Source organism: Helobdella robusta, assembly GCF_000326865.2.
Source record: "Helobdella robusta unplaced genomic scaffold HELROscaffold_6, whole genome shotgun sequence".
Classification (NCBI taxonomy): Eukaryota; Metazoa; Annelida; class Clitellata; order Rhynchobdellida; family Glossiphoniidae; genus Helobdella; species Helobdella robusta.
Genome location: NW_008705330.1, coordinates 4062397 through 4078778, shown reverse-complemented (window position 1 = coordinate 4078778; position 16382 = coordinate 4062397). Strand labels below are relative to the sequence as shown.

The 16382-nt window shown below is 33.1% G+C and overlaps 2 protein-coding genes across 2 annotated transcripts; both read left to right on the top strand.

Annotated features, from left to right (window-relative positions):
- Positions 1-250: 250 nt before the first annotated feature.
- Positions 251-5979, top strand: HELRODRAFT_164376 (hypothetical protein; the record flags this gene model as incomplete). The annotated part of the gene is made up of 6 exons (XM_009029327.1): positions 251-725; positions 3893-4111; positions 4292-4450; positions 4694-4834; positions 5212-5325; positions 5876-5979. 6 exons carry the CDS (start codon positions 251-253, stop codon positions 5977-5979), a joined length of 1212 nt encoding a protein of 403 aa, XP_009027575.1.
- A 2227-nt stretch (positions 5980-8206) lies between these two features.
- Positions 8207-14426, top strand: HELRODRAFT_164375 (hypothetical protein; the record flags this gene model as incomplete). The annotated part of the gene is made up of 12 exons (XM_009029326.1): positions 8207-8468; positions 10092-10200; positions 10543-10655; positions 11436-11588; positions 11771-11869; positions 12083-12149; positions 12295-12395; positions 12475-12618; positions 12954-13127; positions 13433-13640; positions 13804-14016; positions 14270-14426. 12 exons carry the CDS (start codon positions 8207-8209, stop codon positions 14424-14426), a joined length of 1800 nt encoding a protein of 599 aa, XP_009027574.1.
- Positions 14427-16382: the final 1956 nt, after the last annotated feature.

Below are 16382 nucleotides of genomic sequence, written 5' to 3'. Positions count from 1 at the left end.
CCCACCCGCATTATGCCACTGTAATAGTTTCAACTATTTCTTTGCATATGTTATAAACTTGTTGCAATGTATGTTATTTCTCGTGCGCAACTCTGCTACGTCATGCAAACTATATATTGTGTCTGCGTTTATTCTCTGGAGTCTATATAAACAAACTCAGACTTGAAACAATCTCGCATTGAAAATGATGCTTCATTGCTTGATACACTTGAAGTGTATACATTCGTTTATTGATTGAACGATTTTCAAAATGACACTTTTATTCGTTATACTACTGCTAAATAACGTTTTACTGTCGTATTCGATAAAGAAGAACTTGTTGAGTTACGAGCTCAGCCGTCGTCAAAGTGAGGAATGTTTCGACTTAACGATTGAAGAAAAAGTAAACAACGCGGAATTCATTTTTTCTGGCACTGTAAGAGAAGTTCGATACAATGTGGACAAGAAAGCTCAAAAAGCATCGGTTGAAATAAAGCGAATATTCAAGGGTCAGCACAAACTAACTCAATTGTTTCTTTCCGAAATCAAAGGAAGATTTCTGCCGATTGTTCACAAGGTTTGCACTGTCGAAGGACTCGGTCTCGATGGTCTTTGTTCCAGTCACACGAGAGTTTTTGATACCTGGCTCTTCTTCACTAATCCCGTAGATGACAAACTTCAGTTAAATTCATCGTTAGTTCGACTATCCGTGATGTCCATTGCAAGTATCGAGTCAGCCGTGGCAGGTAGGAGTTCAAGTTGATTCCTCATTTAATTGTTTTCATTTTAATTGAACTAATTAAAGTAAATCGCGTCTTAAAAATAGTTTTTTGTAATCTAAACGCGAATTATTCAAGCCGTGCATAAATTTGTTTATTATGCGAAAACGTTACAACGTCAATTTGCACGAAGATTTCAATAATGTTCAATCATGATTTTAGATTTCATTTTTGATTGACATGTTTCACAAGACAACAAACAATCACCGACGAAAAAACAACTTAGCATACATGCGTGCAGTTGCAGTTATATTTCAGAGCAGGCGACAAACATGTTAGCAAACATTGAAAATTTTCATCCCAGCGCTGGCCTCGATATCTATTGATTTTCTTTATTGATTGACTCCTAAAATCGATATTTATATCTACTGTAGCATCGCTCAATCTTTTTATCTAATTTCTCATCGGAATGTTGCTCACCCTGGCCAGCGTGCTCACATTTCACACCACACAACTCACACTACTGGATAATAACGCACATAAATAAGAGGACCGAAACTTAAAAATGCGTTACTACAATATCAAAAAATTAGAAAACTAGCAAGTATTGCTGATAAAAATTTTCAGATATATTTTTGGTACTTTTTATAGACTTTTTATAGTTTAATTTTTTACTTTCTGTTAAGAATTGCTATTTTGAAATATCACTATTAATCCGTATGAAATTTATTTTTCCAGTTTCAAATAATTTTTTCACATGTTAACCTACTACAAAAAATATTTCAACTGCAAGGTTTTATAAAAAGATGATTTGAATTAAATTTTAAACAAAAGATTTACACATTATAAAAAAAGATTGACATTGTCATTTTGACAAACCGGTTCCATTAACATTTTTCACTTTTTGAGATCCTTTCATCATTACTATTTTTGGATTATTACAAATTTTAAAAAAAATTAGAAATTAGTTTAAAAAATTTAATAAATATGCATCTTATAAACAAACATAAACTGCAGTCATATGCAGAATTATGTTGACAATTCATTTCCACTACCATTACCACACAACCACATAAGACGCGTCCATGCTTGCGTGTTTGTACGCAAGCAATAAATACCGCACACTTGAATGAGATGCATGAGGACTCTCCAGTGCACGGGACAGTCGTGCAACTTTATATTGATACTCCTACTTCAGTTGCCTACAATATGACAATGTAAATCTTCTTCTATAATGTGAAAATTTTTGTTAAAAATTTTATACAAATCATCTTTCTTTAAATTTTGCAGTGTAAACATATTTTTGGTATTAGATTAACATTCAAATACATTGCTAGACAATTTTATTTATTATATTTGTATAAAATTTTAAATTGTGAAATAATGTAAAAATTGTATATTAAATTTTTTGTTTTGCAAGCTGAAAATTTAAAATTTGTGTATAAAGATTGGTCCTATAATTTGAACAGTCTTCATTGAATGCACTAAATATTGTTTGTTTTTTTCATTTTGTTTATCATCATTCATGAAGAACATCAGCGTCAATAATATTTTCATATAAAATATGTTATGTGTTTATGTAAACTCGTCAAAAACCTAAGTTTTTGTTATTTTATTTGAATATCTTGATAGCGTGTATATATAAACATGAATCAAACTACACTGTTTACACGTTTCCATCTTTCTAACAAAGTCTGCCATGCAGCTGAAAATTGTGATCGTTTTAAAATATCAGCATTATCAGTAGTTTTAGACGTATTAATTTATTTTTTGAGGTTCTGTTTTTATGAGTGCAATCATTTCAACAATAATCAAATTCTAAAATGACAAAATGATCCCTGACTATCATATATTTTTAGCCCCTATACATCTTCACGTATTAAGTATTGCTGAAACCTCTGAATTTTAGTAGAGCGTACCATACCTTAAATTTCTAACATTTTCATATTTTCACGCAAAAATGCAATTAATACTTAACTGAAAATGTGAATGCGTTCTGTTTTAAACAGCGTATGAATGCGATGAACTTTAACATTTCATTTACGCCAGCCTCCACGCAAGTCACAAGACCACAACCAATCTTTGCTTGGTTTAACGTAATGAGCTGAAGTGGTTGAAAAAATATCCTTAAAATTTAAAAATAATTTATTTCATAGCTTTAATTTTCTTTTTTCTATACTACTCTTCATGCCTAGTTTGAAATCAACCAAAATTGTGCTAATTGTGCTGCCTAACAAAATAGTGACTGCATCTAATTTCTAATGAATTTATCACCAGCATCACCAAGCTACAAAAGTTCACCGTTGAAATAATCATAACATCTGAGAATCTGCATTAACAATTTTGTGAGAAGTTTGATGCTAAAGAAATGTATTGGGCCTCGAATCTGAGGAGCGCCTGTTTTGAGCAATCTCAGAGGCGATCACGATGATTAATTGAGTATTGTCACGCACGCCGATTGTGACGATGATTTTGATGAAATATTGTCAGCCACGTACAAAAATTCTTGCTTCATAATTTCCATTTGAATGCTAAAATTAGTTGACCATCGCAATGACTGTGTGTCATAAATTGACGTTTAAAGTTTGGCAAGCTGTAAATTTCAAATTTTTCATTGAACATCACGTTAACGTTACCTCGATTGTCATCTTTGATGAACAAAAAATTCATTTAAAAATTCTCTTTCATAACAAACGTAATAATTTGACTTTTGGTTAAATTAATATACCGTACGACATGTTTCAATTTTTGCCAGCCAGTTTCAAGAAATTAATTTTTGCCATAAAATTTTAAAACGCTCTTTCTAGGGAAACCGCTTACTTCTCCAAGACCGACGTTTCCAGAAGACACTGGTTAATTCTTGTTTGTAGAGAATTGAATGCACAAATGAATGGATGAATGAATGGATGAATGAATGAATGAATGAATGAATGAATGAATGAATGAATGAATGAATGAATGAATGAATGAATGAATGAATGAATGAATGAATGAATGAATGAATGAATGAATGAATGAATGAATGAATGAATGAATGAATGAATGAATGAATGAATGAATGAATGAATGAATGAATGAATGAATGAATGAATGAATGAATGAATGAATGAATGAATGAATGAATGAATGAATGAATGAATGAATGAATGAATGAATGAATGAATGAATGAATGAACGAACGATTCCTTGATCAGACTCAGATGAGTGCAGCGACGATCATTTCTGTCAGTATAGTGAGAAGTGCGTGCGGAGTGCGGAGGGAAAATTTGAATGCAGGTGCCTGCAGGAGTGCAGTTTGGTTGGTGAGGCGGTGTGCGGCAGCGATGGAGTGACCTACGTCAACGAATGCTTCCTCAACAGGACCATGTGCCACGCGAAGAAACATATTTACGTCCACAATTTTGGACCTTGTGGTGAAGTTCTGCTTCAACTACATTCCTCTACTAATCTACTAATAATTTTGTTTTGTTTTTTTAATATTTAACACGTGATCGCTTCTTATTTCATTCATCGATAAACAGCTTTGTTTCTTCCGACCATTAAGTAACGGAATATTTGAATTAATAATGTGAGACCGACATATACTTGAGCAGTTTGTAATTTTTATTTTTGGCAAGCAGAAACCCGCGATCCCTGCGCTACGATAACCTGTTATTATGGATCGAAATGTGCCGTCGAGGAGAACCAGCCCTCCTGCGTTTGTGAGGATGACCGCAGCTGTGAGGCTTACGACGAGAATGAAGACATCAATGGTGAGATTGTTTAGACGTGCCAAATAAACATAACATAAAAATGTAACACTAATTACATTTAAGAAATATTTTTTTTCCTCCTTTGTTCAAAATTTCTTCGATAAACTTTGAGTTTATCTGAGTTTTCCAATTATAATAGAATGTGGATTCAAATTTATTTAACAAAAATTTTTAAAAATAAAAAATATTTAATTAATGTTTAATCTGAGTTTTATTAGTTCCAATTGGTTTGTTGATGATCAGACGTTCAGAGTCATTATCACAAACATGAATACAACTCCGTGTGTGGAGATGATGGTGTACAGTACAGAAACATTTGTGAACTTCGAAAAAGGCAGTGCATTGAACAACGAGAAATCAACGTGAAAGTGTATGGACTCTGCGGTTTGTGAGATCCGTCAACATTTGTGTTTTTTCATTTGTTTTAAACAAGCATGTATGTCAATCAACAGAATGAATATCAACAAACAATTTGTCATTTTCTGTGTACGTGATAATAAAAACATTTGTACAGATCCGTGTCGTGATTTTGAGCGCAAACACGGCTCAACATGCACTATACATCCGGACGGAGATTATGGTTCATGTGTTTGTGCTTTCCACTGCATCAACATGGTTTTTCTTTTTTTTTCCTTGATTCATCATCATTTTTATTTTTATAATTTCATTTGGTTCTTAAATACTAATAATTTTATTTTCAACGGTTAATTATATTAATTTGCATTTAACATCATTTTTTTAAAATATTAATTCAATGTTAGGAGGACGTGAATTGTGTGGTTCTGGTGGCAATATGGTCAGGAACGAGTGCGAGATGCGATGGAGTGCATGCAGCAAGCAGGAAGACGTCTACCACGTTCACGAAAGTTACTGCGGTCAGTTCGCTGGCTACTCTTCATCTTTATTATCAATCAAATCAAACACACACATACACATACATACGCTCACATAAGTTTGAGTTATACATAAATGTTTATATGTCACAATTAAGTAATTAATTAATTAATTGTTTATTTGCTAATTTTATTTTTATGATCGTGTCACTGTCGTATATTCTTATATTTTTCATGTAACTGTAGATTATTTATTCCATTAATTTTTTAATGTTCTAATATTAATATAAGTTAAAAATGTTTTTTTGAACAATTTTATTTCATAAAAAATGAAATTAGGTGCATCTTTAACAATAATATGCTATATTCTAGTTGCCCTCAAATTTTAAATTGAGCCAGTTTAGAAAATAACTAAATAAAATGAAATTACAGTTTGTTACACAAATTACAACTAAGATGATAATATAGTGTTCGTTCGGTTAGCATGAACAAAAAATAATGATAAGAATGGAAAAAATCACTTCAAAAATTGAACAGAAATTTGATCAAAAGATTATCGGCCTATCTTGCTAAATGGACAAACTTAAACAAGAACTGGAAGAAACTAAAAAAATAAACTCCACACCTGTAAGCCATGTGACCGAGAAGACATTGAAAACTCCAGCGTTTGACGGAGAGACTTTCTGGGGCATCTAAAATGCCCCTTTTGAGTCTGCAGCAAAGGATTATGGTTGAAATTAAAGAAAGGGGATAACAGCTCATGTGGTAGCGTTATGAGGGTCAGCGGCAGAAATTCTCCAAACGATTCCAGTCGAGAACCATTGTAACTATTAGGTCTTAGTAAATGCGTTGAATTTACATTCAGGGGAAAACACATAAAGCAATTATATCGGTCTCAGTTACGAAATCAGGGACCTGGCGCAGGATATTGAGCGGTTGACTCTGCTGTCATACCCTAAGTACCACCCACAACACAATGGTTGGAACGATTAAAAATATCTGACTTTGAAATTATGCACCGTAAAGGAACCTCCCACAACAATGCTGATACTTTTTCTCGTCGACCTTGTTTACCAGTTTGCAAATAGTGCAGTCAACTGGAAGAAAAAGTACAAACAGAAAATGTAAGAAAAATTGTGATAACGGCAGATACAGGGTAGGCACCGGATGAACTGGTAAGCACACAGTCTGCAAATGAAGACTTAAAATATGTCATTGCATGGAAGAAATCAGGCCGGCGACTTGAACGGCAAGACATATTCGAGTTCGGTTGGTCGTTGAAAAGCTACTGGGCTTAGTGGGACTTCTTGCATTTGGAAGATATTGTCTATGATCATCTGTGAAGTTTCCTTATTTCTAGTTGGCGAATTAATTGCTGGAAAGATATAAAATTAGGAAAGTGTATCAAGAAATTTGAGTGCATTGGAAGAATATACTTTATGATCAATTTTGAAATCGCCAGTAATATAAATATGTTTGTTTTCAGAAATAACAATATTTAGAATGGTTTGTAAAAAGTTAAACAGGTTATCAGTCTGTGTGTTAGGTGTTTTATAACCATTAATAATTATGAAATTTTTTTGACAGATTAGCTCAATGGCATCAATTTGTAGAACATTCTTTTCCATTTGTAAATCTTTCCTATGTGCATATTTTAAGTCAGTATTTTTAAAAAATGCTATGCCATCACCATGTTTGTTCTCTCTATTCACTGTTAAGATGCTATAATTGTTCAATGAAGCAGATTTGTAATTATGATTTTATATTTTTATAATTTGTGAAGGATATCACGTCAGACTTTATGTCACAATCATTTTTTAGTTCATCGATTACATCCAATTTGTTCAACAAGCTTTGACAGTTTAAACATAACAAATTTAAATCATTCAAGTCATTTGGAAAAACTTTGGAAATGAGCATAAACATTTTGTTCTGAAACTAATCAAAAGATCAACAAATTACTAGATAAACTTTTTGTAATGTTTGATTTATCTTTCGCTTCCGAATTGGTTAATTACTGTCACCGCTTGTTTCTTGTTATTTTTGTCATTATTTTTTTAGCTGCTACTACTACTAATACTACCACCACCTCAACTTCTACTATTACTGTTACTACTCCTACTACTACTATTACTGCTGCTGCTACTAGTAATACAAAAACAACAGCAACTACTACTATTGCTATCACTACTGCTATTACTACCGCCACCACCCCTACCATAACTTCTACTACGACAGCAACTACGACTACTACTGCTAATACTTCTGCTATTATTTATGTTATTATTACTGCTTATACTAATACTACTACTGCTACTACTACTACTACTTGTCGTAGTTGTAGAAGTAGTAGCAGTAGCAGTTGTAACTGTAGTAGAAGTACTTGTACTACCACTTTTATCACTACCAATATTGTTGTTGTCTGTTTTTGTAGTATCAGTCTTGTTACTATAATCATTATTGCTATTACCACAGCTATTTATTTAAAACTTATTGAAAATTTGAATAGAATTTAAGTGGTATTAAATTTTTGATTCATGATTTCAACTCGGTGTGCAAGGGCCGCTTTCATTGCGCGTTCGTCAGCAGTCATGAGAAAAATTGCCAGATTATTAATTTTTTAAATCTTTAATTAAAATTCAAATATTTGTTAGCAGCAACGACTACAGAGCAGCCAACAACAACTCCTTCACCAGTCCCAACTATGAGATCAACAATAACAACACCCTCCACTACAAAATCGCTAATTCCAACAACGACAACAACAACAACAACTACATTAACATTTAGAAGAACCCGAGCTACCACCACTACCACTTCTACCACTACCACAAAAATGTATAAAATACCTAAACCCACGCCACCAAAGACAACATCAACTACTACAACAACGACGACAACTTCAACAACTAAAACAGTAATAATGTGCAATGGAGTGCAGTGTTTGTATGGAAGTAGTTGTGTCGACGGAATATGCTCGTGTCCTGAGAACTGCCCCCTCGATGCTGACGACTACAACCGTTTGAGAATATTTGAAGATGAGGAGGACATGGAGGAAGCGGTGTGTGGCACGGATGGCGTCCTCTACAAGAGTGAATGTCACTTGAAGTTGACCGCGTGCAAACAGGCACTGCCCATTTACGTGCACCACTACGGAGATTGTGATGAAGGTCTTCCATGGCTAGGTTGGTGGATTACAAATGTACAAGTGGAAAAATGTTCATGAATTTTGTTTTGCACTTTTAATTTAGCAGTTTTCTAGTTTAGAAACTTGATGGATCTTTTTTCGTTTGAATGTTTTCTTTACTAAATTTAAAAAAAGTCTTATTCTCCAACATTTTTTAGACAATTTTTAATTATTCATTTATTAAATTATCTTCCCATTTATTTTATTTTTATTTTATTACTTTGTTTGAATTTAATTTCAAAGTAATTGCATAAAAACATTTTGTCTTCTTTTTTTTTCCTTGGCTGGTGATTTGCAAAGAGCGGTTTTGCAGCCAATGCACTGTTGTAGGTATCAGTAGATTCTGAACATTCTTCACCAAGCTTTTCCAATCAATCCTTTTCGTTTCAACAGTCTTTGCATGTGTTAGGTTAAGGCGTTGGTTTTGCAATATGTTTAATCCATGTTTTCTTTGGTGTAGAACTATGGATCTTCAAGGTACTATGTCGAGATTTCCAAAGCAGTTGGTGTGGTAGACGAGACTGGTTCATTCGAAACACATGACCAAACCATCGCAATTGCCGTCTTTGAATCGGTTCTTCGATGGTTGGTTGATTCTGGCATCTCGCTCTAACAGGCAGCATTACCTTGGCAAACACCAGTTTTGATGGCAAACATGGCTGATCGAAACATCGTATGTCTCTTAAACGAGAGTAATAATTTTAGGCGGGATATGTTCAGCTTCCAAAGTTGTCCACGGTGATGGCCAGTGTAAGCAGTCAAATGCGGATTTGAAATCGATGAAACAAATGACAGTGCGTTTGTTACATCTCATTCTCTCTTTTATTAGTTGGCGTAGGGAAGAGATTTGGTCGGAACATTCTCTGCTGGTCTGAATTCTGATTGTTCTTCTCTACTTGTTTGTTCTCGATGCTTCGTTTTGACAATTTATTTTGTAATAATGACAAATTTTAAAACTAATTTTTTATGATATCTCTTCAAAAAAACAACGAGCGTTAGTTAATTGAAACAATTTTACTTGATTGGGACATAAAATCATGCCAGCTCTTTTGTTTGCTTATTAATTTAAAACAATCAAACATTTAGTACTTTCCAACAATGAACTCGTCCTCATCTTCATGTATTTTCAAAAGTTTTATTACATCGTCATAAATTTACACTTCATAAACGGTTACAACTCCCACATGCGTTTGTAAGCTCGCAAGCACATGCACAGCCCAGCACTACGAACATAAAGTGCGCACGGTCACTGGACTTTACTAAGACAACCTTCGAACCAGGTCAATGATCACGCGTTTGTAGGCATGCAAGTACACATGTACGCATATTCATCATTTGTAATGCATGTATGTAAGGATACGTGTAGACGTCTAAGAATGCATGCAAGCGTAACGCTGTATGGCTTTTGTCCGCTTAAGCTAACTTGAATTAACCATATATTTTTTTACGAATCTATAGAATCTCTTTAAAATAATAGAAATGGAAAAAAAGAAAAGAAATACTTGCATTGGTTTCAAATAAATCTTAATAATTCTTCGAATAATGATGATCAAAATAGTTATAATAAATGTTTTACATCTTTTCATCTTTTGTCATCAACATTTGACAACCTAACAACTAGATTCATGCGAAACCAAAACGTGTTTGTATGGTGGTACTTGCGAAGTCATGGAAGAAAATGGGAAAAGAATTGAAAAATGCATTTGTTCACTTGACTGCTCCGATGTCAGGTTATTGTAGCGAAACAAATGTCTATTTTTTACTGAATATAGCATACTTTTAAATGGCTTTTTATGATAAGGCTGTAAATGTGTTACAGGCTCTTTAAATATTTTACGAGACAAACATTCGATTTGTTGTTAATAGTGTTTTTTATCCTTTTAGAGTAGAAATATTTTAATACATTTGTCTATTTAAAAAATGTCCGTGCTAATATCTATAACGTCCATTGTATTGATGACATGTGAGGCTTGGAGAAACGCTGACCTGAATAAGTTACTAGGCACTTAAAATAGTTTTTCTTGTTCAGGAAAATAAATTGTCTCAACCTGATTGAAACACTGGAACCTTAGATATGAAATATGTGGTTCAGACGGCAACCTGTACATGAACGAGTGTTACATGAGAAGATCGGCTTGCAGGAAGCAACAGGATATTTACCAAATTGATCCACTTTATTGTGAAGGTGGTACTTCTACTAATTACATTTTTTATTCAAACTGAATCAAAAAATATTTTTAAACTATTTTCACTTAAATTTTTTAGTAACTGATTTGTTTAGTTATTTGACGCAAACTTTTTAATCTAATAACACGAATATAAGATGCAAACTGAATGAGCCAGAAAAACATTAATTTTTGTAAAAGTCATCAAAAAATGTTTAAATATTTGGTCTTTTCTGATTCGATAAAACTTACTCCGGTTTTAAATCATAAAGTTACAAATTTCCTTAAATTATTGAGGACTCAATAATTGAGGGAAATTTGTAATTGAGTCCAACATTCGCCAAGTTTAATGAGTGATTTTGGTTCAGTTATCCGATGTTACCCACAACTAAACTGAAAAGAGAGGATGAAATTTCTTTTTGTATATCAAGATTCTAAAATTAAAACCATTTCTTTTTTAGTTTCTTTTAAAGTCGGTTTATAAAGTTCTAGATATTTGATTTCTTGAAATGAAAAAGTCCATTGAATGGCAGAATTAACCGTGTGCTTATAATATATTCAGAATTAACCGTGTACTTTTTTATAAATTCTTTTTATATTTTTTTCATTAAATAAAAAAATTCTGATTAAAATTTAACCAGCAATTTGAAAAAAGACATTATCTGACAATTTTTCTAACAATTTTGACTACAGACGTTATATCTTTTAATTTAGCTTAAAATACGCTCTTTGTACTGCAATCTTTTTTAATTAAAACTTCAGAAAACAACGCTGGAACGTTTTATAAAATCACCCTTTAGGGGTTGAAGAAAAACACTGCGATGGTTTTGAAATAGTGAGGGACGGCATGACGGACGAGGAGCTGCTCTGCAGGAATGACGCGCCATACGAGAAGTGTCCTGCCGACGCTTACTGCCACGTCATCGACCAAATAGGAAAGTGTTGCCATGGTTGTAAGTGTATTTGTAGCGTAAATATAGCAATACGATTATGACTACTTTGAAACCAACCGTGAATTAGTTTCATTTATGACTACTGACAAATATATTATTTTTATATATATTGTTATTTTTGAAGAATATTGAAGAAGATTTTTAATGTAAATGTATAAAATCAAAATGAACAACAACCGAAGATCAAGTCCTGTCGGGCTGTGAGACATCTGAACATGGTTGTTGCCCAGACCGATCCACATCGGCTCTTGGTCCGCAATATTTTGGATGCGATCTAGAATGTTCGTTGACGTTTACAATTTTGAAATTATATTTAGTTTTTTTGCTCATTTTTTTTCGAAGTTATCAACTGATTATTAAATTTTTAATGAAAATTACAAAAGCAAAACTTGCAAAATTAAAAATATTAAAAAATGGTTAAAATAGTTAATATAATGTATCTTATGTTGGATGTTTTTGGAAACATGTATTAATATTTTATATTTTGTGGGCAGCGATTGATGTCTGCCACTGCAACCCAGTCGGCTCAACATCAACTGAATGCGATGCAGCCACAAACAGGTTCATTAGGCTCAGTCTCAGTAGTTCTTTATATAAATAAAGTTCATTTTGAAGGTTTCAACTAACTTGTTCCACTCGCTTCAATATTGATCGTATCGTAAATTTTAATTTTTCAACTCAAATGTTTTCCTTAAAATTGTAAAAGTTGTTCCTGCAAGCAGAACGTTGGTGGCTTGAAATGCGACAGATGCCATTCGGGCTTCTGGGGCTTTCCTCTGATTGCGGAGGGCCAACCAGGATGTCACGGTGAGCCATTGAAGCATTTTTTATTGTAGACACCTCTCTACCTTCGTTTGCACTAAATTGTAACTGCTGACCACATCAGCTTGCAACTGTAATGCACTTGGATCTTTTAGGAGCGATTGCGACCAAATGACGGGTAGGTGCTTGTGTAAGGGTCACGCCATGGGAGACAAATGTCAATATTGCCTGAATGGATCGTGGCTCACTGAGCAGGGGTGCGTTGCAGGTATGATTTGTTCGCACTGTTACTCGATGTTTTTAAACTTTACTTCATGGTTAAAAAATATATAATAGCATTTGCTCTAAAATTGTTTTATAATAAAATTTAACGAATCACATTGATTTTTAATTTTTCTAATTTACCTTTGTCTGAACAAGAAAAGTAATTCTTTAAAACTGTTAAAAAGGAATAGGAACTATTTAGCGAAAATAAAGAACACGATATGAAGTATTTCCAAAGTTTTTATTAACTAATTCAAATAGAAAAAGATAAATTTTTTTTACATTTGTTAATTAAAAACATATTCATTGAAAATAGATTTCAAACCAATTTTTATCTAGCAACAACATTTGAAACCACCTTACGAAGCGTCGACATAAGCACGAAGAAAACAACACCCGAACCATCCAAGAAAACTACAAAAGCCATTGTGGATGCTAATAAAAAACCTAAAACGACCAAATCGTCAAAAAAGATGACCACAACTTCCGTTGTTAAAACGACTACGAGAAAAAGTAAAAAAATAACAAGTAAACCAAAAAAATCAACAACAATGAAAAGCATCACAACACATAAGTATAAAAAAACTACACTGGTTCCCACAACTTCGACCACGATCACACTCCCTCCGTCAACAACGCCAGAAGACATCTGTTAGAAATATTTTTTAAAAATAATTCATAGCTGTCTAAATATATATTGAAAATATTGAAAATGTCTAAACAATTAGGACGTTTTTAACATTATTCAAACACAAATGAGGTGTTGTATGTCAACATCATTCAAATACAAATGGAATGTTGTTTGTATTACTGACCAGCTTCCTCCTCTAGCTACATCTCCCCTCACTTCAATGGCGATTCTCTCATACGTCTCAGAAACCTGGTTCATGGCAAACACGATGTGACCATCAACATGAAATTTCTTCCTCTCAGTTTGGATGGTTTGTTACTCTACGCTGGACATTTAGACAAATTGAAAAGCGGATTTCTTTCTATCGCACTAAAAAATGGTTCTGTGGAGTTCAGGTCGATAACATTTTTTTTTCTCGAAAAATTTTCAATAAATTTTATTTGTTTCATAAAAAAATACGAACATAAATAATTTAAGATGCACCATTTGCGCCTGGTGTGATTTTATCATGCATTATTCGAACCTTGTAACTGTCACAGACAACATGTAAAAAAACAGATTCGATTTGGGTAGCGGTCCAGCTACTCTGAGAAGTGATGAAACGATAAAACTCAACCAGCTACATACGCTGTCTGCAACTCGATACGGCAAAGATGGACTGCTGAAGGTGGATGGCGGTTCGAATGTGGTCGGGGTGAGCAGGGGATCATCAAGGACCCTGGAAATGGATGTTCCACTGTTCCTTGGGAAAATTCCACATTCAGACATTGTGTAAGTAGGTATTTTTGTTAGTGTAACATAAATTTTAAAGTTGTTTTTTAATTTTTTTAAATTCAACAAACGGTCAACAGATTCGAAACATTTTCAAATAGTAAATGAAATTAATTTTTTTAATTTAATTTAATATATTTAAACAAAACGCCTTGACCGCAACTGTCACATAACTGTCACACACCATACCACAACACGCCGCACGACAACACGCCGCCCAAAACACCACGAACGACACAACACAACATGACAGGTCCAAGAAAAATAACCACGTTGACGTTGGATATGTAGGCTGCATTGAATCACTCAACATTTCAAGTTCTCTTCAGAACACCGCAGAGTACAACCTCTCGAAGGATCCTTCCTTTATAAACACTGACATCATCATGGAGCGAAAAATTTGTTCGTAGAGAAAATATATTCTTTTTACATTTTTAAACAGAAACTAAATGGGGCTATTGAAGCATAAGCTTACATTTTTTAGAATAAGTTACTTCGAACTATTTTGAAAATTGTCAAAAACGAAAAAGTATAGCAACAAGTGTAACATTCGGCAAAATAAATAAAATCATTTATTTAATTATTTAGTAAATTTTAATTTGTTTTTGAATTCAAAAAATGTGAACACATCAACAGTCAGATATATTTTACTTTTGTGAATTGCGGGATGGAACAGTTGAGCTGGTCGTTGTTTGACTGAATAATTAATAACCGTCTTTTTAGTTGAATGCAACTTTACATTGTTTGATAGAAGTTTCTATTCTTATTGAAGATGACTGCCGAGATGAGTGCATCCAGATGGAATGTCTGGAAGAGAAGAGTGACTGTTTCAACAGAACAAAACCATTCGTCTGCACGTGTCCACCAGATTACCATGGTTCGTTAAATGAACTGAACTCTCAATTAAACAAATTTTACACTTCATTCACCTTTGTCAAATAGATTTATTTTCATTGCCCAAAAAACTTATTTTTCAGCAATTTTTAAAATAGCGATTAATTTCATTATTATAAAAAAATATTAAATCCAGGTCTGATGTGCGAAAATGCTGGGAAGATTTCAGTCCATTAACATCCAAATAATAAATATAACATTTTACGTTAAAATTAATTATGTGTGTATGCGTGTGTGAGTGAGTTTGTGTGAGTGTATGTCGGCCGCATAGATAGTGTGCGAGTGCTGGTTCTATATTTTCTGACCACTAATACGCGCGTTAAAAAAGCATTTTAAATATTTAAACTCCATCAGCACGCCTGAGATGTGACCGACAGGTAGAGAGCATTTCACGCGAAGGCACTTGCACTGAAATTTACTCACGTTATAAATATTAGGCTTAGAACACATAATAAAACAAAAAGCTCGGTAAAAAATCACCAAGGTGAAATATGAAATACTGAAATATGTGACGTGCGCCGACTTTAAGATGTCACGTGGATGGCGTTTGGTGAACATTGTTTTATGATAGAAAATATTTTACCATGAAAATGTTTTTCTGTAAAAGTTTTGCTCAGAGTAGATGCAATCATCTAATCTAAATAAATGTTAGTGGCAAATTTTATTAGAAATCATCCTCAATTTTTCGTACTCTCTTCTTGGTTCTCAAGAGTTGACAGAAATAAATACTTATCTATACTTTCATGGAGAAGCTTACACCCATTCAACGTTAAATAACGTTGAAACTTTTTGCTTTCCTATTGTTACTCAACCTAATCCAACTTTTTTTACTTGTAAAATGATCCAAACTTTTTTCAATTCTTAGCTTGCAAACCAGCGTTGATATTATAATATTCAATATAGCGTTGTAAGGTTACAACTCTCGACATTCTAATTTCAAATGAAGAAGCTTGTTGAATTTAAATATTTAAAATAATAAATTTGTGATATTGTGATAATTGGCTGTTTTTTTTTAGATTTTATCTAAATAATAGTTTTTTAATAATATCTTATACGTAGTAGTAGCTATGCAATTGTAAAAATTTGTTATAAGCTAATCGTTGTCATTTTCGTGTTCATTCAATTATTTCGTTGATTGATTGACCGACCGACCGACCGATCGATCGATCGATATTGATTGATTGATTGATTGATTGATTGATTGATTGATTGATTGATTGATTGATTGATTGATTGATTGATTGATTGATTGATTGATTGATTGATTGATTGATTGATTGATTGATTGATTGATTGATTGATTGATTGATTGATTGATTGATTGATTGATTGATTGATTGATTGATTGATTGATTGATTGATTGATTGATTGATTGATTGATTGATTGATTGATTGATTGATTGATTGATTGATTGATTGATTGATTGATTGATTGATTGATTGATTGATTGATTGATTGATTGATTGATTG